The 22237-nt window shown below is 36.7% G+C and overlaps 3 protein-coding genes across 6 annotated transcripts; 2 read left to right on the top strand and 1 right to left on the bottom strand.

Moving 5' to 3' along the window:
- The first annotated feature begins 140 nt into the window (after positions 1-140).
- LOC110860115 lies at positions 141-4711 on the top strand. The gene is made up of 5 exons (XM_035859970.1): positions 141-745; positions 823-894; positions 1911-2548; positions 3703-4276; positions 4349-4711. Exons 1-5 carry the CDS (start codon positions 722-724, stop codon positions 4379-4381), a joined length of 1341 nt encoding a protein of 446 aa, XP_035715863.1. The 5' UTR covers positions 141-721; the 3' UTR covers positions 4382-4711.
- A 2705-nt stretch (positions 4712-7416) lies between these two features.
- On the top strand, positions 7417-17906 carry LOC110860157 (msx2-interacting protein). Of its 2 annotated transcripts, none has more exons than XM_035860024.1 (6): positions 7417-7641; positions 16032-16059; positions 16228-16334; positions 16771-16801; positions 16873-17042; positions 17468-17906. In XM_035860024.1, the coding sequence occupies exons 2-6, from the start codon at positions 16032-16034 to the stop codon at positions 17756-17758; spliced, it is 627 nt and encodes a 208-aa protein (XP_035715917.1). In that variant the 5' UTR covers positions 7417-7641; the 3' UTR covers positions 17759-17906. The 2 variants fall into 2 exon arrangements, with proteins under 2 accessions (XP_035715917.1, XP_021964909.1); XM_022109217.2 differs by lacking the exon at positions 7417-7641 and adding an exon at positions 15235-15370.
- A 131-nt stretch (positions 17907-18037) lies between these two features.
- On the bottom strand, positions 18038-20442 carry LOC110860071 (ubiquinone biosynthesis O-methyltransferase, mitochondrial). 3 transcript variants are annotated; one of them, XM_022109135.2, is made up of 5 exons: positions 20248-20442; positions 20028-20175; positions 19076-19436; positions 18394-18553; positions 18038-18328 (listed from the first exon to the last, which is right to left on the bottom strand). In XM_022109135.2, the coding sequence occupies exons 1-5, from the start codon at positions 20306-20308 to the stop codon at positions 18210-18212; spliced, it is 849 nt and encodes a 282-aa protein (XP_021964827.2). In that variant the 5' UTR covers positions 20309-20442; the 3' UTR covers positions 18038-18209. The 3 variants fall into 3 exon arrangements, with proteins under 3 accessions (XP_021964827.2, XP_035715915.1, XP_035715916.1); XM_035860022.1 differs by having other exon boundaries at positions 20028-20172; XM_035860023.1 differs by lacking the exon at positions 18394-18553 and having other exon boundaries at positions 18216-18328.
- Positions 20443-22237: the final 1795 nt, after the last annotated feature.

The raw sequence follows: 22237 nt of genomic DNA, 5'->3' as shown, positions 1-22237 counted from the left end.
ACGTATGTATGCATGGAAAATACATAAGCAGTTACGCAATTGCATGCAAGGTACAAAGTGGTGGTGGTGGTATCAGGCTGCCTTTTAGTAACTTAACGACAGTGACACTCATTTCACAGCTGTTTACAGAAGTAATTGGGCATACACAATTTTTATATAGAATTTATTGAATTTCGAAAAAAATTGTAAAGAAGTTTGAATACATATTTAGTTTAAACATTCGCTCAAAATAATCTGTTTACCAGTATTACTATGTAGTAATATTACTTGTTACCAATTGGACATTTATTTATTACTAAGCCGTGAGTAACTAACTCGACGATAGAGTAAGAAATATTACTAGCGTGGTAATAAATTTCCTCTCAGTGGTGAAAAACTGTTATCATGACGGTAATATTTTTACTCTATAGATTAGTTATGCATTTACGGTCTGTTAATAAATATCCGATTGGCTACAAACTTATAACCGTGGCGATATATCGCCGCGTAATAATACTTGTTACCAATTGGATATTCCTTACTTGGCCGTGAATAACTCGTCTGTCTACATGTATAGGAAAAAATCTTACCAGCGTGGTAGCAAATTTATTACCAGTCAAAAAGAATTGTTCAAAAAGAAAAGTCAAAAAGAATTGTTCAAAAAGAAAAGTCAAAAAGAATTGTTCAAAAAGAAAAGTCAAAAAGAATTTTGAGTGTTCATTTTTTTCGCCGTTAACTGAAAATGCTGAAGGAGGACGTTTGTGAAGTAAGTTGTTAGTGGTCTAGTATATTTTTTTTGCATTTTTGTACCAATTAAATTACTCATGTCCAAATTTCTCTCAGGGAGGAAATTTAGCGACTTGTTACGATGACGGTGATGCAACTGCCAACCTGCCGTGTGGAGTCATTCCAGATGTAATTTTATTATGTCATAATTTTTACGTGTTAACAATTCATATGAACCAGGCGGATATTCACGACAACCATCTTGAATCTTACCAATTGAGATAAATTTTCAGTTTTGAGACTGACTAATATAAAATTCAGAGTAATCAATGGGATTATGTTTAGAAAATTTACCTAGCAAATGGACCTTATTACTTAAAAGTTTGCTAAATGAGATGCGGTGTTAAATAAGACATTGTCGTGAGTATGCTGCTTGCAGTATGTGTAGTATTCAGTTTGTTATTACCGTAAAAACTCCGGGGGTAAAAGCCGGGGGCTACTATTTACAAAATCGGTGTCTGGGGCCCGGCTACCATATGGGCAGGGTCACTATTTATAAAATGACGGAAAGATGCGCGGCTACTATTTGCACACAGCTATTGAATTTTGTTTCCAGAGTCAAGCTCAAATTAAATTTTTATAACGGCACCAATTTCTCCCCTAGAATCGCAGTCTATGACAATTCTATTGCTTAAACCTGCTCTCAATCAATTTCTTCTATGAGCAGAATTTCGTGTTCACATCGATTTTTTGTATGTAAGTGCGATTAAATTGAATAATATTATAAGCTGGAAATGTCTGTCTGCGACGGAAGTGAAAATAATGTTCCGTGACGGAAGTCAAAGTGGAGAAAGTTAAGTTTCGAATGGCGCGAAAATTCAAAATAAATTAAAAATTAAAAGTCAGTCATTTCCGTTTCTTACAGACATTTGCATCTTATAATTGTCCCTCGCCTGGCGGGAGACGGGCTTATACGCTAGTTGAATTATAATTGAATTACTTAAATGACCTGGCTAAGTAATTTGTGGTTAAGTCGATGCACGGCTATAATTCGAATAAGGCTACTATTTGGGCAGGGCTACAATTTGAGCAGGGCTACTATTTGGGCAAGGTCACTAATTATAAAATTATGAAAAAACGCAGGGCTACTATTTGTGCTTTTACGGTATTTTATACTTAGGATTAGTCATTTATTCACTTTGCAGGTTATTCCTCACCTCTGCAAATTTCTTGGGATCGAAGACATAAAAGTGTGTCGATTAGTCTGTAAATCGTGGAATTACGGCGCTACACCCGTTTTAAGGGCGAGGGCAGTGATACAAATTACACTCTATTCTAAAATTTATGAGAATTTTGCCTCACGTCAAGAGGTCGAGGGGAGGTGGGTTGAGATGTGTGAAAGGCTGAAGTTCTGCCCGATCAAGATTCGCCTATGTAACCCATATCGATATTCCATTACCAGCATTCCCCCTATCGACCTCGAAACTTTCCCACCGGTCAAAAAGCTGAAATATATTAGGACCGACTTACGAAATGGAAAAGATTGGCAAACGGAGCAGTGGCAGACGGACTTGTGCCACAAAATTATTCTCGATTCGTCCACTACTTTGGAAAAATTATGGTTTATCTGGGACTCGGATGAAGATTTCCCTTCGTTTGGGGGCTACACCTTTGCAAAATTGAAGAAACTGAGGATATTTGATCGACAGGGGTGTCGAAATCAATCCCGTGAAAGAATTGGTCAAGCTCTTACGGAAGCGTTCCCAGGATTAGAAAGTCTCCATATGAAGGGGAAAAATTTATATGAAATCTCAAAGATGAATATCTTACCAAAATTTCCACTGTAAGTTTTGACGAATGGTTGAATAATTGATTTTGGGAAATTAACTTTGGCTGTGACAATCTCCCTGGAGGTCATTTTTAAGAATTTTAGACCAGTTGCTAAGAAATGGTGCATTATTTGGAGGAATAATTTCCTGGAATTTACATATTTTACAGTGCAGACTCCATTTAGCCCGAGTCAGACTTATAAGGGAAGGTCCCCGACTGCTCCCCGAGTTCAGGGTACTCACTATGTTTTTTAGAATCTACTAGGACCCTAGATGAAGGGTCCATGGATATTCACGTGCAAAAGTCGTATTTGGCGCCGTGGCGTGGCGCCACATTTGCCAAATTTGACTGTTTTTAATTTTAAAAGCGCCATAACTTTTGAAATCCTGGACGGATTTTCATAATTTTTTACGAAAATCATCACAAAGGGTTCAAAATTCGATTTCCATGATTTTCTTTCAAAAAACGGAAATTTTCAAACTTTTGCAAAATTTCCTAATTTTCTTAAACACATGGGTTCGCTGAAAAAAACCTTAAAAATATTTCAAAAGTTAAGATTTTTTAATTTTGGACTTTTTTCTTCAAATTTCGACTTTTGTGCTAATTTTGAGCCCAAGATTTTGAAAATCCCACGGAAACTGAAAAAGTTATGGAGGTTTGAAATTTGTCGCAAATTCAGATTTTTAAGTTTGGCGCCACGCCACGGGGCCAAACTTTACTTTTGCACGTAAATATGCATGTATCCTTCATCTAGGGTCCCAGTAGAGTCTAAAAAACATAGTGGGTACCCCGAACTCGGGGAACAATCGGGGACCTTCCCTTGTTAGACCTTGACCAAATCTCTTCTAACATGACCCCCACCGGTCACCCACTTAACCGATTTTTCCCACCTTCGAACTCGATTCCTAGCTTTGTATAATATGCATAATATGCATATTATATGGTAAAAATTTACAAGCCAATTGGATCTGCCGTTTTGGCTCTATCGTATTTACGGACGGACGGATAGGACAGTCCCATAAGCCCTGACTAATTCAAGGATATTATTGCTCCAAATAATGCACTCATTTCTTAGCTCAAACGGCTCAAAAAGTCTTAAAACTGACGACCAGGGATATTGTTTTACATACTACCAATGGGCAGAATTGTTAACTATGTAATTTTTAGATCACTTACTTCCTTGTGGCTGACGGGATATTTCAACACCAATGGGATGGAATGCCTCCTACAAATCCCTGCACCATTAAAGAAACTGGTGTTTCATTTAATTTCCTTGGAGGGCAATGACGATCGAGTTGACGAGTTGGACACAATTTTTTATAAATTGCTACACAAACATTCCCCCAGTCTGGAAAAGCTTTCCGTGGACATACGCTGGACTTTATTCCGAGCAGACTTAGAATGGAAAGTGCCAACATTTCCGGCCTTGAAGAGCTTGAAGATCTTGGGGAGTGATTTGTTTGAAAATCTTGAGTTTGAAGTTGGCCCCGGGTCAGGAAATTTTGGGCGGATTGATTACAAAGCGTGTTTCCCTGTCTTGGAAAAACTGCATGTTTCCAACCGACTCGATGATTTTTCCTCCGTGGCTGCATTTCTGCCGGAGGATCGATCCGCCGTCGTGGAGTCGGTGAAAGATGTGAATCTAAATTTTTTGGGAGATCGTTTCACAAATGTTGACATATTAGCGCAGACTGAGCTTTATACGCGATTGTTGGACATTTTTCCAAATGCGAGGGATTCGGTAAGGACATATCTGAGGGGATTGTACATTTGTAAGAAAATTTTATGCAAACTTTTGTATTTAAATTTTCAGATAGGAATCCTATCACGGAAATTGGAAAATTGAACAGATCTTCTCCACACATATTTATGTATGTATGCAATTTGTTATGGATAGGTAATAATTATTAACACTAATTAACTCATTAACTATGCACATAATAATTTAATATATTTCTGAATTAAATTTGACAAACATGCAACGGTGTCAATTATACTTGTCTACTTCTTCCTTTTACAAATAGATTATTACTTCATAATATTTTAACACGTTCAAATTGTTTAATTGTAATCCTTGTTTGTAAATCGACATGTATTGGAACAATAGGGCTATACAATATTTATAACACGTGCATACATACATAGAAATCAATAAAATTGCTTTACTAATGTTCAATTCATCTCGTGCCAAAACAGTTTTAATGTTGGAGTTAATAATATTCGCACACTCAAAATAATTCTATTACGAATTCCATCGTTAGGCAATTTTTTCGACAATAAATGTACAAATTTGTCCTAAAATATGGCAAATTCTGACCATGGGACAAATTGCCTAAAGAAACGTTGGATGTATTGACATGGATTACGTAATTTCAATATTTCAGCCAAATCGGACGGTTACACTTTACACCATCGCATTGTAAGGAGTCCAATCCTGGTTATCAGATTGCCATTTTCTAAAATACAATCCATCCAAATCCAACTCATATTAGCCTAAAAAGGTCATTCATTCAGATTAAAAATATTAAAAATATAAAATTGTAAAATTCATTCAAATCCAATTAATTTTATACTAAAAAATCCAATCCATCCAAATCCAGTTGGATAGGATAGGACGATGGATAATCCAAACAAATAGATATCCAACTCACCCTTGTTGGCTATTTCTCCAAAGTGTGCATTTTAGAAGAGTGACTAACGAGTCGATAAAACGCGAAAAATTTCTTCCCACAGAAGTAACACTCGTTTTCCTTCGTCCCGTCGTGTATACGTTTCACGTGTCGAGTCAAGCTCGTCTTGACGCACGTTTTGTACTCGCATTTATCACAATAATAAATCGGCCTCTCACTCGTCGCGTGATAAGACCGCATGTGATATCTCAAACCCTCTCGAGTCGTTACTTGCTTATCACAAATGACACACTGATAAGTGGAAGTCGCCCGGTGTCCATGCGAACTCCAAGTGTGATTCTGCCTTCCAATCTTGGCCAAGAAGGTCAGAGGGCAAAAGTCACATTTATAAACTTCTTGGGCCGATTTCGTTTCATGAATTCGCTGAAACGAGAACAACACTTTTTTAATAAACTGAATAATTAAAATACTTACAATACGACGGTGTGAAGTGTAACCCTCGGATTTTGTTGAAATTTGGAAATTATGCAGTCCAAGTAAATGTATCTAACCTTTCTTGAGCAGTTTGTGCGAAAGTTGGCTTTGGTCAAAGCATTGGAGGTTAAAGTTGAAAAATGTGCAATTTTTAGCACGGGAGGAAAACGAAAGTTGAGTTTGCTTCCTCCTCCGCTTGGTAGAAATTTTTGCAACTTTAGCCTGAAATATTTTGCCAAATTCTTACTATCGCATAAACTGCCTGAAGGTGGTTGATTGTATTGACATGGACCACATCATTTCAAAATTTCAACCAAATCGGAGGGTTACACTTCACACCATCGCAATGTTAGACAAATTAAAATTCAATGAATTAAATTAATTGGTTACCTGGTGCAGCTTGAAAATATCGCCATTTCCGAAGCTCTTCCCACAGATTGGGCATTTGTAGGCTTTTTCCTTGGTGTGGGTGGAAATGGATTGACAGACAGTTTGGCGAAAGCCGATTTGGCGAAAATAAATTTTCGCCAAAGAGGTAAAAAAATTACGATGAAAATCCCGAATGGCGAAATTTTTGTCACATATGGCGAAAATGAAAAACTCGGAAAAGCACATTTGGCGAAATATAAATTTCGCAATTTATTCATGTCAAACCCTTTAAAATTAACACAATTGCATCAAATTATTAGATAATTCAAATTTCAGCAAATTAGGACTTATTTATAGTCTGGAGCACTTCTGGTAAGCTTGGATAACCAAGTTACAAATTTTTTATGACTAGCTCGAGTTATATACACAGAATCTGTATTACAGATCCAGGTATCCAATTTTGCCAATCTCTGCAACATGTATGACGAGCAACTAGCTAACATTTTCTACGGTTGAGAAAATAAAAATTCCACTATCTTCCATCTCCTTCATCAAAGATTTATATCCCCTTAGTATTGAACGCAGTATGATTGGCAGATCTAGTTCATTAGTTGCTGTGGGATAATTAAACCTTATTTAACTCATCCTATTGCCATAAAAGCATTTTCTCAGCTACTGAACTCGATAAATTCAGACGTGATTTTTTTTGGGCTGGGGTAGGTGACTGACGGTAAAAACACAATTGAGGAGCTAAGAAGAAGATTAAAATAATCCAGCGATAACGTGTTAATTCAAATACATTAACATATGAAAATCAAGAAAAAATGTAAATTCTTGTAGTATTATCCTTATGATGTAACATACTCATAAAATCTTCAGTTTCGCCAAATGTGACATTTTTTTCGCCAAAAGGTACTTTGAAACCGTTGTTCTAAGAATGCCGTAAAGTGGGTGAAATTTTTTTTCGCCAAACGGGATTTTTATTTGGCGAATTTTTTTCGCCAAAAGGGTTTTCGCCAAACTGTCCGCCTTCCTGGAAATGTGTCGGGGGAGATGGTTTCTTTGTTTAAATTCCCTGAGACAAAGGGGACACGGAAATCGGACAGGATTTTCTGCATGTTCCATAGAAAAGTGTTTTGGGGCCGTCCATAAATTACGTAACGCAAAAATCATCATTTTTTGGACCCCCCCTCCCCCCTCGTAACGGCATCGTAACGCTTCTCGACTACCCCCCTCCCCCTTCGTAACGTAACGTAAATTTGATTTCACCGCAGGTAATTTCTTTAACAGTAACTTGCAAAATTTTCATTTGCTCCAGGTTGTGTAGACAAATGTCGCTTTTATTGCTTCTATTTCTTTTAAATTGCTAGATAAATTAGAATTTTGTGAATTTCTTGTTCAAGAACAACCGAAATCATATTCGACAAGAAATGGAAATTGTAAATCTTACAGGTCTCTCAACGTTTACCAAGACTCACAATGGAACCTTTTGTCAAGTTGCACCCGGAAAACTATCGTACGACCATTAATACATATGTAGATGAGTACAATTCTTGACAACCATCATACCTCCTAAGTGACCTCGTTGGGGCTCAGGTGATCGGCAAATTCCGATCAAATTCTCATCTTAAAGGTAAGGCTCAATTAATCGTGAAACTTACGTCACTACTAAATCATTATGCACAAAATTTGGTGCAGGTTTATGCACAATTTGACAAAGAAATCATGCCGACCAACTTATGCAGAAAATTATAAGCATAATTATGCATAGAACTTATGTCGAGTTTATTATGCAGAAATATGTACCCATAATTATACACGTGTCTCATAGCGCGTAACTCGAATTGAGACGGCATGGGTTTATTCATTTCATTGAATGATTTCGCATTTCACTTTTAAATCCCTCTTTTATCCAAACTTTTCGATATTTTCATAGCAAATTTAAAAAAAAGATCAGTTATTTCTTAGTCGAGTGGGTTAATAAACTTAATACGGTGCGAGAACTGGGTTGACGGAACATTAAGATAAGATCCAAGAGAAAAAACCTCATTGGAAGGCAGCAGAATAACTCGCAGTCTGCGCCGCAGATGCAGTGATTACCAAGATAAGTCCCACATTTAATATTTTCTGTAAGCCACTAATCAACAAAATCTACATTTTTCGAACTTGTATGTAGATTGCGTGTTAAAAAGGGACGAGTTGAAAATCCTCCAGATAACTGCACCAGAGCCGATGCTAAATTGTGAAGCAAGAAGACACTATCCGAGAAGTATCGCAAGTCACGCCGTGGGACTGGTGTTAATATTATTTAAAACAATTATATACTTATATTTATTACAAGTAAAAATAAATATGAATTTTAATTGTACTTGATGAATTGTAATTTATACATCAATTAGGACATGATTTAAAATGCATTAATTGTCTGCATAAACCCGTCACAATAAATTGTGCATAAACCCTTCAACATAAATTATGCATAATATATTCTGCATAAAATAGATATGCATAAACAGTTCTGCACAAAATTGGGCCAATTTTAGGCACATTTTTTCTGCAGGATTCGGCTTAACATTTCCTGCATAAAATCGCCAAAAATTTCAACCAGGGTACACTTTAGTAACACACATTTTTCTACACGGAATTGAGTGATTGGGGTGTTCAGTCATTCCAAAATTCTATGTATGGTGGATGAATGAAATATTGATTTGTTGAGATAATTAGATAAATATTGTTGGAAAAAGTGGTTAAAATGAGGGATTCTATTATTTAATGGATACTCCAAGTAATGCTCCACACAAGAGACTTGTGACAAGACTGATAATATTTAAGACTGACCCCAACGAATCAGGTAAAAGGTTCGTCTGGAATCTGGGCTGGCTCCCCGAGCTTTTACAACCTTCAATCAGGGCAAACATTTCAGAGGAAATAGACCCCTTTTGTATAATTTTACACACTCAAAATAAGGTAGTAATGGATCGCTACCATGCTGAATGACTATGTGGCTCTACCACGTCGGTTACAATTTGTCGTCGAAATGGTAATAATAATTTCAGGGAAATTCAAATTCATTACCAAATATTAAGGAAGTGAATATGTACCATTATGTATTAAATTTGAATTTCCCTGAACTTATTATTACCGTTCCTGCGACAAATCGTAACCGACGTGGTAGAGCCACATACATAGTCCGACCATAAGTTCCCGTGAATGCATTTCCGGTGATAAAGCCCAAAGTATTAGAGCTATCTGATAGAAATTTTTGTGGATGAACAAGGTATTAATCTTGTTTAGAAATCATAACTTCGTTTTCACAATTTCCTCCACGGGCTTGTACACAAGACATAAGTCGTGGCGAAAACTGCTCGATCGCGGCACGCACGGATTTCCAGGGAAAAGCGCCAGATCTTCAGTAAGTGCGACCTCAGCCCTTCCACACTTGGGTGAAATTTAGAGCATACTTGTACCTATAATTTTGACCACCAGTCATAATTTAGGGGATTAAGGTCTGCAGATACAGAGCACCGTTCTACGGATGAAAAAAAGTCATGAAAATTCGTCTGAAGCCAGTTTTGGACAATTTTGCACCTTGCGCATGAGCAGAGTCTTTTTGAAAGGTCCAATGGCGATTTTCGGAGGGTCCAGGGTTCAGGTTATTAACGTTTGTCTCTAGGACACTCTGAAAATAATTCTTGGCTTCAACTTGTACCCTTTGCGATAAAAAACAGAGATTTCATTTCTCCAGCCAACTTGCTCCCATGCACACCACGGTGATGACTTCGTATTGACTTCCGCATACTTAAACGGATGTCAGACTTCTGTACAACAAATATCTGGCCTTTTTTTCTATTAAATTTTTTGCCAACGGTGAAAAGTCTGAAATACTTTTGGCACGAAAATTGGCGCGTACCACGATCAACCTGTGGCCGTCACGAGTTATGTCTTGTCTAATTGCCCGTGGACGAAATCTTGACAAAGAAGTTATGATTTCTAAACAATATTAATAGCTTCTTAATCCATAAAAATTTCGAACAGATAGCTCTAATACTTTGGGATTTATTACCGGAAATGCATTCACGAGAACTTATGACCCCACTATGTAGTCATCCGCATGGTAATGATTCATTACTATCTGATTCTGAGTGCAGAAAATGGTACTTGGGTTTGGTTTGCCTGGTTTAAGTATTTCTATTTTTACAAAATAAGTATGGATCGGTTTACCGGCTCAATATTTAATAAACTATGAAAAAATTGGGTTATATGAATAGAGGGCGGATATATTTATGTACGTAAATTCCGAAAAATATGTGTGTAATGTGTGCTTAAAAAACCTGAAAATGTGCAAATGAAAAATGTTGTTCAACTTAAATTTTCTACTAAACCACGTATTTATGAAATATAATTTTAAGGAAACTTTAACTTATGAGTGAACGAAGAAAAATATTTTTAATTAAACCGCTTCGAAATGTCTACTAAAATTTTATTTTTGGCAAAATACGTGAAATATACAGGAAAATATGTATATGTACGAAAAATCCTCAAAATATGTATGAAGATATGTAATACGTACGAGAACCCTAAAATATGTCAAAGATGGAAACCCATTTATGTTTGAATTTTTGCGATCGTGCTTAGATAGGAGGTCTGTACACCTTTGAGGAGGTTATAAATTTGTCATCGACAATTGTCACCAACTAGTTATAAAGTTTCACCTACTTGGTATTAAATTGTCACCAGAGCAGGCCCCGATTTAGGGGCGGGCAACCCGGGCAGCTGCCCGGGGCGCCAAACTCCTGGGGGGCGCCGGTAGGCGCCCGGGTTTACACTAGATATAATTGAATGTTCCTGTTATAAATTTTGAAAATCTTTTTGTTGGGGTTTTTATTTTTGTCAAGTTTGGGCAATTCATTGCAATTCTGATGTGTTGATGCACCACTGCAATTTCAGAAATGTGCAGTCTCTAAATTTTCAAACATCCTCTAAATAAAGGTATACAAGTAAACCTACTCAAGGTTGAGTAATATAGAGCACGAAACGATAATTGGGTAAAATTTATTTCATGGTTGTGAAAAATTATTCAACCGTTAACTTCATGATTGAATAAATTTCACCCAATTGTTGTGTTAACCTATTTTTCTCAAAAGGTAAATTCTCTCAAACTTAAATTTAATATAATATGCCTGGCAATACATTTAGAGTTTACGCTGAGGAGCAAAATAAATTGTATGATTGTATTGAAAACTGTTCAATCTCGCATTGGTTGCATTGCATCTTGAAAGTTGGCATGATTGTAGCCCAGAAAAATTGTGGCTGTATGTATATCATTCCGATTTTTGAAAAATAGCAAAGAGAACTCATTACCTTGGTCTTTTACAAGTAAAACTCAAATCCCCATGCGACTAATTTGATATTATTTACCACAAAAATGAGAATTGCCGCACTTTTGCGTTGTTCATAATGCGCTACTTTGAGCGCTTGCCGCGAATTGTGAACTGTTTTCGAGGCGAAACCTGAGTTTTGTAAATTGTCCAATTTTAGCGCGAATCCAAAAGTTAGAAGAAATGCTTCACGAAATGTTTTCGAATTTTTGGATTTGCGTTGAACTTACAAAATTTGCAGAATTTTAAAAACCGAGGTTTGGCTGGAAAATAACTTAAAATTCGCGCTCAAATAGGCGTGTTACGAAAAATAAAAAATACGGGGACGCATTTATTTTTTGTGTTGAACAAAATAAAATTGGTCCTATGGAGACCTGGGTTTTACACGTAGTCTGGTTCAAGTGCCGGGGGATTGGAACTTAGTACCTGGGAAACGTCACCCAAAAGTTCCGATCCCCTGGACATTTTAGTTATGCAAGTTACAGGGAAACGGAACCTTCTTGTCGCAGGATTTAGCGGGTGTCGATGCCCCGGTACCCTATTACACAAAAGTTCCGATTCCCCGGAACCCAAGATTTTTCTTTCATTTTTCCTAAAGTGGATAAATTTCCGCAGAAATTTTGGATTATCTCAAATTAACCTCCCACCAATGAAGAACATTGGATAAAAAAGTCAGAATTTTTTAAAGTGGCGTTTTTCCTAAAATCACAAATATCTGACAAATTTGAGGAGCTGCAAGCTTAAAAAGGTCCGGGGTATCGTCACCCAAAAATTATTTGTATATGAAAATCATTGTTGGGTGACGATTCTCCGGACCTTTTTAAGCTTGCCGCTCCTCAAATTTGTCAGATATTTGTGATTTTAGGAAAAACGCCACTATAACAAATTCTAATTTTTTTATCCAATGTTCTTCATTGGTGGGTGGTTAATTTGAGATAATACAAAATTTCTGCGGAAATTTATCCACTTTAGGAAAAATGAAAGAAAAATCTTGGGTTCCGGGGAATCGGAACTTTTGTGTAAGAGGGTACCGGGGAATCGACACCTGCTAAATCCTGCGACAAGAAGGTTCCGTTTCCCTGTAACTTGCATAACTAAAATGTCCAGGGGATCGGAACTTTTGGGTGACGTTTCTCAGGTACTAAGTTCCAATCCCCGGGCACTTGAACCAGACTGACGTAAGCAAGTTTTTTTAACCTTTTAAATCGTGTGTATAATGAAATAACCAAGGCGTTACCACGGGAGATTTACTGTCCTAATTGGGTTATGATTCGGGAGTCATTTTCCAAAGAGAAAATCTAGTTTCGTGAAGGGAGGGACGCTAAATAGACGGTTACTGTGGGAAGGGTTTTTTGAGTATTTTATAATAAATTTTTGTTCATTTAAATCTTTTGCAATGTGATGGTAAATAGAAATTCAACACGTCCACAATTTTGTATTCGAGTGTTTTTTTGTGCAAATTTGATCAAATAAGTAGTAATTATTTTATGATGTAAAATATTATTATGGGTTATGAAGAGCGAAAAAAATATTTCTAACGAGGTTTATTGACCTCCTCCCGCAGTGGAGAAAAAATTTGGATGGAGGCTAAAAGACATCCTCCCGCACCATAGCTACAAATTCGTGGAGGTTTATTGACCTCCTCCCGCAGTAAGCCCGAACATTTTAGGAGGCTAAAAGACTTCCTCCCGCAGCAACGCAATGTTTTCAAGGAGGCCAAAAAGCCTCCATACGTTTTAAAAGGTTAAAGAAATCTTTCCAATTGCGGCATCCGTCTTAAATAGAGTTTGTCCCCAATTTAAGCAATAATCACGAATAAATATCTAATAGAACCTAATAGGTATCTAAAAAGGCAAAATTTAATTTCACCTACGTTATTTAAATCTTCGGAATCAGCGTGCTAAAATTTCTAAAGTTTTAAATTTTCAAAATTTAGACTAAGAATTTTTAAGCGGTGTAACTTCTTGCCGCCCTCTCACGTTTTTGTCGAATTTTTGGGTGGGGGTGGGGGTGGAATTATAAATGCCAAATGAAATACAAAAATCGGGCAGTGGCAAAATATGAGTTATAAAATAAATTTTTGAAATTGTTTACAGTGATATTTTATGTAATTTTCGTGACGATTTTGAGTCAAAAATCAAGATTAGGAAACTTAGTCAAAAATTTGCACATTTTGACATGCACATATCTCGAAAATTTGCTAAGCCGCCTCCAGATAATACCTGTATTACGGAATATTGATCTGCTCAATATGACGAAAATTTTAAGCATTTTATACATTAAAGCTATGGGAGGTCAAAAGTTTGCTATCTCATTGTATACGTCCATACTAATGAGGCCTGGGTAGGAATAATTTGCACAAATATTTTTAATTGAGAAAAAGGCCATATGCGAGCGCCGAAGGCGGGAGCGGCTTGGGGCGCCAAATTTCTTTGCCCAGGTAAGATTTTGGGCTAGATCGGGGCCTGCACCAGAGGTAATACATTTCTAACCAGTTGGTAACAAATTCATAACCGGAGGTAGAGTCATATACGTTTACTTTTTGGTTATAATCGTAACCCCATTTCTAAGAGTGTAAGACCCCTCCCATGCTTTGAGTATTTACAGTGAGCGTTGCTATTTATGTAGATTACTTGAACATATTTCCAAATATGTACATATTTATATATGGGAAAGATTTGTTTCTGAGAAAGAGATAAAAAGGTTCTTAATTAGGGACAAAGTTAATGCTATCTAGGAAAGGTTCCAGCGCGACCCTGGTGGCACAGGAAGTAAGCATGGTCGAGTAGTATGTAAATATTAAATATGTACCAAGGAGAGGTTTATAAATTAAAGGCAGAGTAAGTATCAGTCACAGTTATATAAGGCGTTTATATTGTTGACTAAAAAATATGACGAGTAGGAGATAATCAGTGGTGGGAGATATTCACGGGTAGGATATCATGGGTAGGCGTTCATGGGCAGGAGTTAATCACGGGTAGCCATTCGCGGGTAGGAGATAATCACGGGTAGGATATTACGGGTAGGCATTCACGGGTAGGAGCTAATCACCAGACGTCGGATATGAATGACCGATAAAACCTCAAAATATGGATGAAAAATGACCGTAAAAATCCCCAAAATATGACCATAAAAATGAGTTTATTTTGTTAATTTTTTGATTTGTTTTAAAGATATTTTCTTGTGATACCCAATTTTTATCAATAAAACAAGTTCTGGGGTAATTTATAATGCATTGGGAATGAATTAAATCACCTCAGGCGATAGTGAGTGTAAATTTCTGCAAGTTTCTTACGATGAATCATAGTGAAAAAACTGAATTTTTTGTCATTTTCTGTCAATTTGGTTGCAAAATCTTAGAATTTGGTGAAAAATCACAAAATGAACGAAAAATGCCCGAAATATGATCGGGAATATGAATATGTCCCAAAACCCGGAAATATGACCAATAAGAGAAAATATGCTTTGACCTACGTGACCTACTAGTGACCGTAAACATTCTCAGAATGTTTGGTGGCTGTAGGTCAATAAATGGAAAAAGTCATTTTTCATTCATATCCGACGTATGCTAATCACGGGTAGGAAATCGTAGATAGCATTCACGGGTAGGGAATAATTGCGGGTAGAAGATAATGTTCATTGGTAGGTAGTCATTATCAGGAGTCTTACGCACACCACATCACTTGTACATACATATTTCCAAACATTTACACATGCAAAAAATGGAAGGGATCGATACTTCCACTTATAATCACCATAAGGGGCTGCTTTCGGGTTGCATTTATTTATATATTCTTTGTGCACCCTAGCTGTATAAATAATGAGACCCTTTTCACCTACTTTTAACGGCTACTCCATGAATAATCCAGCCAGTCAGTTCCTTGACACGAGGAAAGAGAGAAACAACAAGGTTTTAAAATCTGTTTGAAAAAAACTCACAAATTTGCAGTAAGTATGGAATGGATTGCAAGCAACTCTGACCAGGTAAATTAGTAGTGCAAGAAAAATTATTGGCCTACATAAATATTTATGTATTTATGTAAATATTTATATATTTATGTATTTAAGTTTTTTTGTGCTCGTAAATCTGAAAACATTTCCGTAGAGTTTTGAGGAAATAAGTGAGGTGAAATCCAGAGTATAAAAATGTTCACTGTTTTATGGTGAAAATTTACAACACCAAATAATAAAAAAGTAATATTTAGAGCTAAAATATCTAGCTTATGCTCTTAACAAAACACCGTATCAAGACATACATATGTGCTTGAAGCACAGTCCTTCTATCTAGTGGTAATGAATAATCTGGTAATTAATTAATACTGCGTTGTTTAAATTTGATACGATTTAGTATTAGAATTATTACTACAAACAAACCATTGTTTTAATACCATTAAGTGGTGTAACCGTTTAATACCAACGCGGAGTCACGTATCAATACCGCTCATGTTTCGTAATCATCCAGTTTTTAAATATCTAAGGTCAAATCCGTATCTTGTAGAGTAATAACGTCCGCATATTGTAAAAAAATTTGTATTGTACTGTTAATGAACAAATTTTTGTTACCACATAAAAAATAACTCGAATGTATGTAACCATGGTTCCTTAATCTAAAACATTAACAAAACTTAATTTTATGGTTGCACAGATGGAAGAAGTTCGCTTGGGAATGGAAGGTATGGATAAATATTTTTTTCAATTTGGATTTTTATGATGCACAGAAATTTTAGAGAATCGCTAACAAGTTCGGTACCATTAAATCGCCCTGCCACATTAAATATTTATTTATTTGTTCCGAATTTTACTTTGATTAGCTTGCTAATAAAATTTTATGCTAAAATTAGACGGAGAGGAGAGCCATGGCACCACTGGGGAAGAACTGCAGGGCATAATTAATCCACCTGGGTATCAAGTTTCTCCTAAAGCAGACACCCTGTTAACCATCCTTCAGGTATATTCTCATATATTTGACCTACATAGGGCACCGTCCAAGAATTACGTACCGCAAAATGTGGGCAATATATGTTGGTCGGAATGCGACGAGTGTGCAAAAATATGGAGAAGTGTAGCCCAGGAATCGAACCCGGGACCTCTCGCTATCCTTGCGAGCACCTTAACCACTGAGCTATCACCGCTCTTTATAAGTATCTATGCCACCACGTGTTCAAACGAACATATCCCACTTTATGTGATGTTCTCACACAAAGAATCGCAATTTTCTAGACCCCCCCCCCCGCCCTCCCCGGTTTAACATGCGTGACATGTAAATATAAACCCGATGTCACTGAAGCCTTAGACCCCCTCTCTCACGTTACGTAATTTATGGACGGCCCTTAGGCCAGGATCTGGGTGAAAACAATTAATTGTCGATCTTGTAAATATTGCAGCGATTACCAATCATGTGGCAAGGATTGTTAGGTGAGAAAAAAAAACTACAATTTTATCAGATTTTTTTCATTTTTAAAAGTACCGAATTACTTATTGCGCAGCCGTAAAGAACAACACTGCCGCGAGTCAAATGCACTTTTTATCCGGTGCCCAGGACGTCGCGAGAGAAGCGTTGGCTTCAAATCCGGACGGGACAATTCCTCCGTTAAAAATTACGGAGAAGATGCAACTAGAGGAAGCGCACTTGATGGAACTCGCAGCAAGGATGCAGGTAAGTATGTACACGAATTGCCTTGTTTATTACTCACCTGGTATTAAGTAAATAATTTCCCTACACAAAATGGAGGTCTCCCAACGTATGCTCACAGATTTGGACCAAAGTAGCGTCAATCGATCACAAATTTTATTAGTATGAAATTTTCAAATGGGACAATTTGCCAATGCTCAGGTTTAGCGGAGATATTTGCATAAAAAGAGGAGAAAATGAAACCCTGGCTGACAAATTTTTCATTTTCCAAATTTGCTACACATTTTTCCCGCCTTGGATGCAAATATCTCCGCCACACCTGCCCATTGGCAGATAGTTCCATTTGCAAATTTCATACTAATTATATTTGTGATCGATTGACGCTAATGTGGTCCAAATCTGTGGGCATACGTTGAGAAACCTCCATTGTATGTACATGCAATTTACAGATGCCGCGTGAACACTGCGTCCTTTTAGCGTTGCCGTGTGGTCGCGACCGGGAGGATGTTCTCCGACAGAGCAACAACCTCAGACGTGAATTTATTACCTACTTTCGGTTAAAGGAAGCGGCTGGAATTGCAAATATTCCTTGTCCACTAACCGGACTAACAAAATTCGTCATTCACCTGATCCCAGCTGATTGCGGTTTCGTGAGAGAGTTTTTGAGAACAAAGGCTCCTGAGCTGCTTCAAGCGGTGAGGGAAATTCCATATCTACTCGTTGTCATTGCGAGATCTTAATAAGAGGAGGCCACGAACAGTTTGTGGCAAAAATAGCTGGACTGTTTTTTAGTAGTTATATTTGTAAATATGTATGGTCCATGATCTTACCGTTTAAGTAATTGATAAAGTTTGGTTTAAATAAAATAAAAATCTATGCTATCAAAAATCGGTGTGTGTGATGTTAAAAATGCGTACGCAAAATTACTGGATTGTAATATTTTTATGGGTTTAATAACATACCCACCAAAGATTCGATAAAGTGCACCAAAATGCAAAAAAAATTAACTGCTCATAACATAGATAGTAACGTTACCAGTTTTATATTTTGGAGATATGTTACATGACATTTCTTCACCCCTATTAATTGTTCCATCCACATTTACTCGAAGTTTCGACATTTTCCATGCTGACTGATTGCATTTCACAAGTTATAAATTGTACATTTCTTCTGTGTCATAATAAAAAAGCGCTAATTGGATTTTACAGCATGCACCGCATACGCCACAGGGATAAATAAATCGTTCCAGTGCCACACGTTAAGGAGAGGGTTATACAGGCTGCCTCGAACCTCCCTTATCTCACACTTGTCTAAACATAAATATTGAATTCTATTAGTTTCAAAGACCAAATAGGAATTAAATTAGATGCCTTACTTTCTCTGAGCATTGCTAGGGTATCATTCAAATCTATTAATTTATCGTAGTTATGCGTTCCCACTGGAAAGATTCGAAGCACGTGCTCCATCAAAAGAATCAAAGTCATCCAAGAAAATACGGATTTTCCCGGAGTAGACAAATATATCGATCCACCTGGCTAAAACACCAAATTATGTAATTCCATGCAAAGCAATTACATTTATTAAGGGGTGTAAGCCCTTTATAAGATCGATACGTCCGTCTGTCTGTCTGTCTGTCTCTCTGTCCGTTGAACCATAACTTTTGAACGAAAATACATATAGACTTGAAATTTTTAAATTCAACACCTAATGTGAATGGACTGGAAGAGTACGAAGATGGACACTGTAGGTCACACCCTTCAAGGTCACAAGGTCATGAAATGTCATTTCAACGTCAAATTGTATATATACATACATAAACCAATTTGAACTGAAATTTAACCCCGAATTCAATTGTGACCTCCATTTTGACCTCAAAGGTCCCGTAAGGTCGCAGAAAGTCATCAACTGTTAAATTTGATACATTTCACAATGCTGGAAACACGTCAGACATCTCAATTCTAACAGATTTTGAACAGGATTGTGTTCAATTTGACGGATAACACACTACTTTCACCCCTCGGTTGCATTCATTGTAACGGTTTATTATATTGTATTACCTTTGCCGCTCTGACCGCATATTTTAAAAATTCTGCTGGATTATCCACATGCTCGATTACTTCGGACATGACGACAGTATCAAAATTTTGGTTGGGATTGCGCACCACGTAATTTTCAACAGTATCAACAAAATAATTGACTTTCCCCTTAAGATTTTCGGGAAGATGGGATCTCGCAATGTTAACCAATTCTGAGTTGGGCTCCAGTCCAACGATTTCTATTTCGGTATCGCTCCATCCTAAATTTTGAAAATGCTCGGCCAACCCCTCCGAAAGAAAGCCACCCCCACTGCCAATATCCAGAATTCTTCTTTTTCTTCCGTCTCGCAAACAATTTAATGTGCTGGCGATATACGGAACTCTGCAAATCATAAGTAATTGATTTACTAATGAGTAAAAATATAAAAAAACCTAAATCTGTAAATACAATTCAAGCAGAATATCAACTGCTGAATGTAAATATAAATGAAGTAGTTAAATCATTTATATTGCAAATAATGCAAGTTCAAATATCTTACTAAAAATTCCGAAATTTTCTTACAATGCGATGGTGTAAATTGTAACCCTCCAATTTGGTTGAAATTTTGAAATTGTGTGGTCCATGACAATACGATCAACCTTCCTTCAGCAAGTTTGTGCGATGGTCGGGATTTGTCAAAATATTTCAGGACAAAGCTGAAAAAGTGCGCTTTTTACTAAGCGGAGGACATAATCGCAACTTCAATTCTTTTCCCGTGCTAAATATCGCATATTTTTCAACTTTGCCCTCGAACATTTCGACAAATTCTGACCATCGCACAAACCGCCTCAAGAAACGTTGGTTGTACTGACATGGACCACATAATTTCAAAATTTCAACGAAATCAGAGGGTTACACGTCACACCATCGCATTATTAGTATTAGAAATTTGCAACCATCCTATATTCGAATTACGTTACATTAAACGTTTACCGTATGGAATTCATCGCATGCAATGATCTCAACGGGCCAGACGGACTCCACCATTCTGCCGAAAGTTTTCCAAATTTTTCAACTTCTTCAGGATTTAAGGTGCTTACGGTTGTTTCCAAAGTCTTATTGGGTTCCGTAAAGTTGGCTGCTACACAAATTTATAAAAAATAACTACTATATTTGGCTTGGATGAATTAAATTTTCTGTAATTTTAACTTACCAAATGAAAAAGAGATACTCACAATTATTTGGAGAATTTGCAATCCCATAGCAATCTTCATGGTTGAACTGAATAAATTTTGTTTGATGCCAAACAATATTCTACATAGTAAACTGAACAAGTGTAAAATAATCCTCGTTTCCAGAGGTCTAAAATCTGCTCATACTAATAAGCTCAGATTCGCCGAAATGAATGCCAAATTTCTTTACGATGATATATGTACACGCGTAAATATGCTAGAGACACCAATTCAATCTCGTCTCAAAAAAACGGTAGAAATTATATGCATGTGAAATTATATGAATATGTTTGGTGAGCATATCCTTACATATAAGTCAGTCCCTATAGTTTTGTGTCAACATAACTTGTCAGAAGCAGATTTAGCAGTAGCAGATACCGCAGATTAACATCTTTCTCATAATAGAATGCCAACAACCAGTTTGTTGATATCACTTGTCGAACCTTTATTGATTTAAGTGTTTAAACAAGTTGTAAATAGGAGACAAAAAATGAACGAGTAGTGGCTAGTGAAATAATTTACACCATCGCATCAAATCCAGATAATTATAAGGTTTAGTTTGTTTCATTGTTATCGTCCTTGAATAAGTTTTTGCTCCTGCAAAATAGTCAATTCATCAACATGAATTGATTAATGATTTTTACCTGTTTGTTTTGCTTTATAATGTGGCAAAATTAGCTAGATTAGCCATTAGAAGTAATGAGATTTCGAGCCATAATTCATGTATAATAATTTCTTAGAAAATTTAATGTAAACTTCATACAATGTTTTATGTAATATCTGAAGATACGTGTACATGCTGGGTCGCCTATTTATAAAAGATTAGTACGCATTTTTTTATCCATTCAATACTCATAATTAGTAGACATGCACCGAGTACTCGGCAGGTTTTGGCCGTCTTGTCACTACTCGGACTCGGCCGAGTATTTTTGCGTGCTCGGCCGAGTATTTTTGCGTGCTCGGCCGAGTATTTCTTAAATTTTTATACACCTCTAGTACACGTTTCCCGGTACTTACATACACCGCACAGTTACTTATTTACACTTATTTATACTTTAAATTTTAAAGTTTAAAAACATACCGATTAAATTTGTTAATTCTAATTCTCTCGCCCCAGGTTTCTAAAAATCTATTTAAGTGCACCTGCTAGTAGCGTATTTAGTGAGCGCTTATTTTCTGAAGCCGAGTTAGTTTACGAAGATAATTCATCAATACTTTCTCCGAAAATTGCTGACACATTATTTTTTTACACTACAACTTGCCACTTCTCGAATTCTTCTATTAACCAGGTCACGTCTGTATTTAAATATGTTGTGTACATACTTTGATATTGGGTTATTTGTTGGACAAATTGTTCAATATAAATGAAATTTTGAAAGCTTTATAATATAAACCTTTCCCGTTTTGAGAATAATAAAGTTCGCGTTTAAGCAGTTCTGAGGCCTGTGATTATATTATTTAATTGATGATCTTTTTGACAATTTACTCGGTGGCCGAGCCTTGCTCGGTACTCGGTGGCCGAGCTTTGCTCGGTGCTCGGCAAATGAGCATAAAGGAGTACTCGGCAAAAATATAACCGAGTACTCGGTGCTCGGCCGAGTCGACTTTTTCGGTACTCGGTGCATGTCTAATAATTAGACTCATGACTGAAGTCTCATATATGTATATACTGGAATAGAAAAATGTATTTTATGTAGGTCGACAAATTATCCAAAAACATTCGATTTAAATAAAATGCATTCTTAATGCGACAAGAAAAATTAATACTATCGACACTTGGGAAAGTCCAACATACATAAGTTCATACAATATTACCATGAATATTTAAATATCTAACACGTATCTTTCCATTTTGATGAATAGTTCTAAGGAGGGGAGCTTCACCACCTGCCCTTCACAGATCTCGATGCCCTTTGGATATGTGGTAGGGTCCTATGAGTGTACTAAAACCCTGAAGTGGTTTCACTCCAT

Source organism: Folsomia candida, unplaced genomic scaffold, assembly GCF_002217175.1.
Source record: "Folsomia candida strain VU population unplaced genomic scaffold, ASM221717v1 Fcan01_Sc029, whole genome shotgun sequence".
Taxonomy (NCBI): domain Eukaryota; kingdom Metazoa; phylum Arthropoda; class Collembola; order Entomobryomorpha; family Isotomidae; genus Folsomia; species Folsomia candida.
Note: the sequence above shows the minus strand (reverse complement) of the source record. Positions and strands in the feature narration are given on the sequence as shown.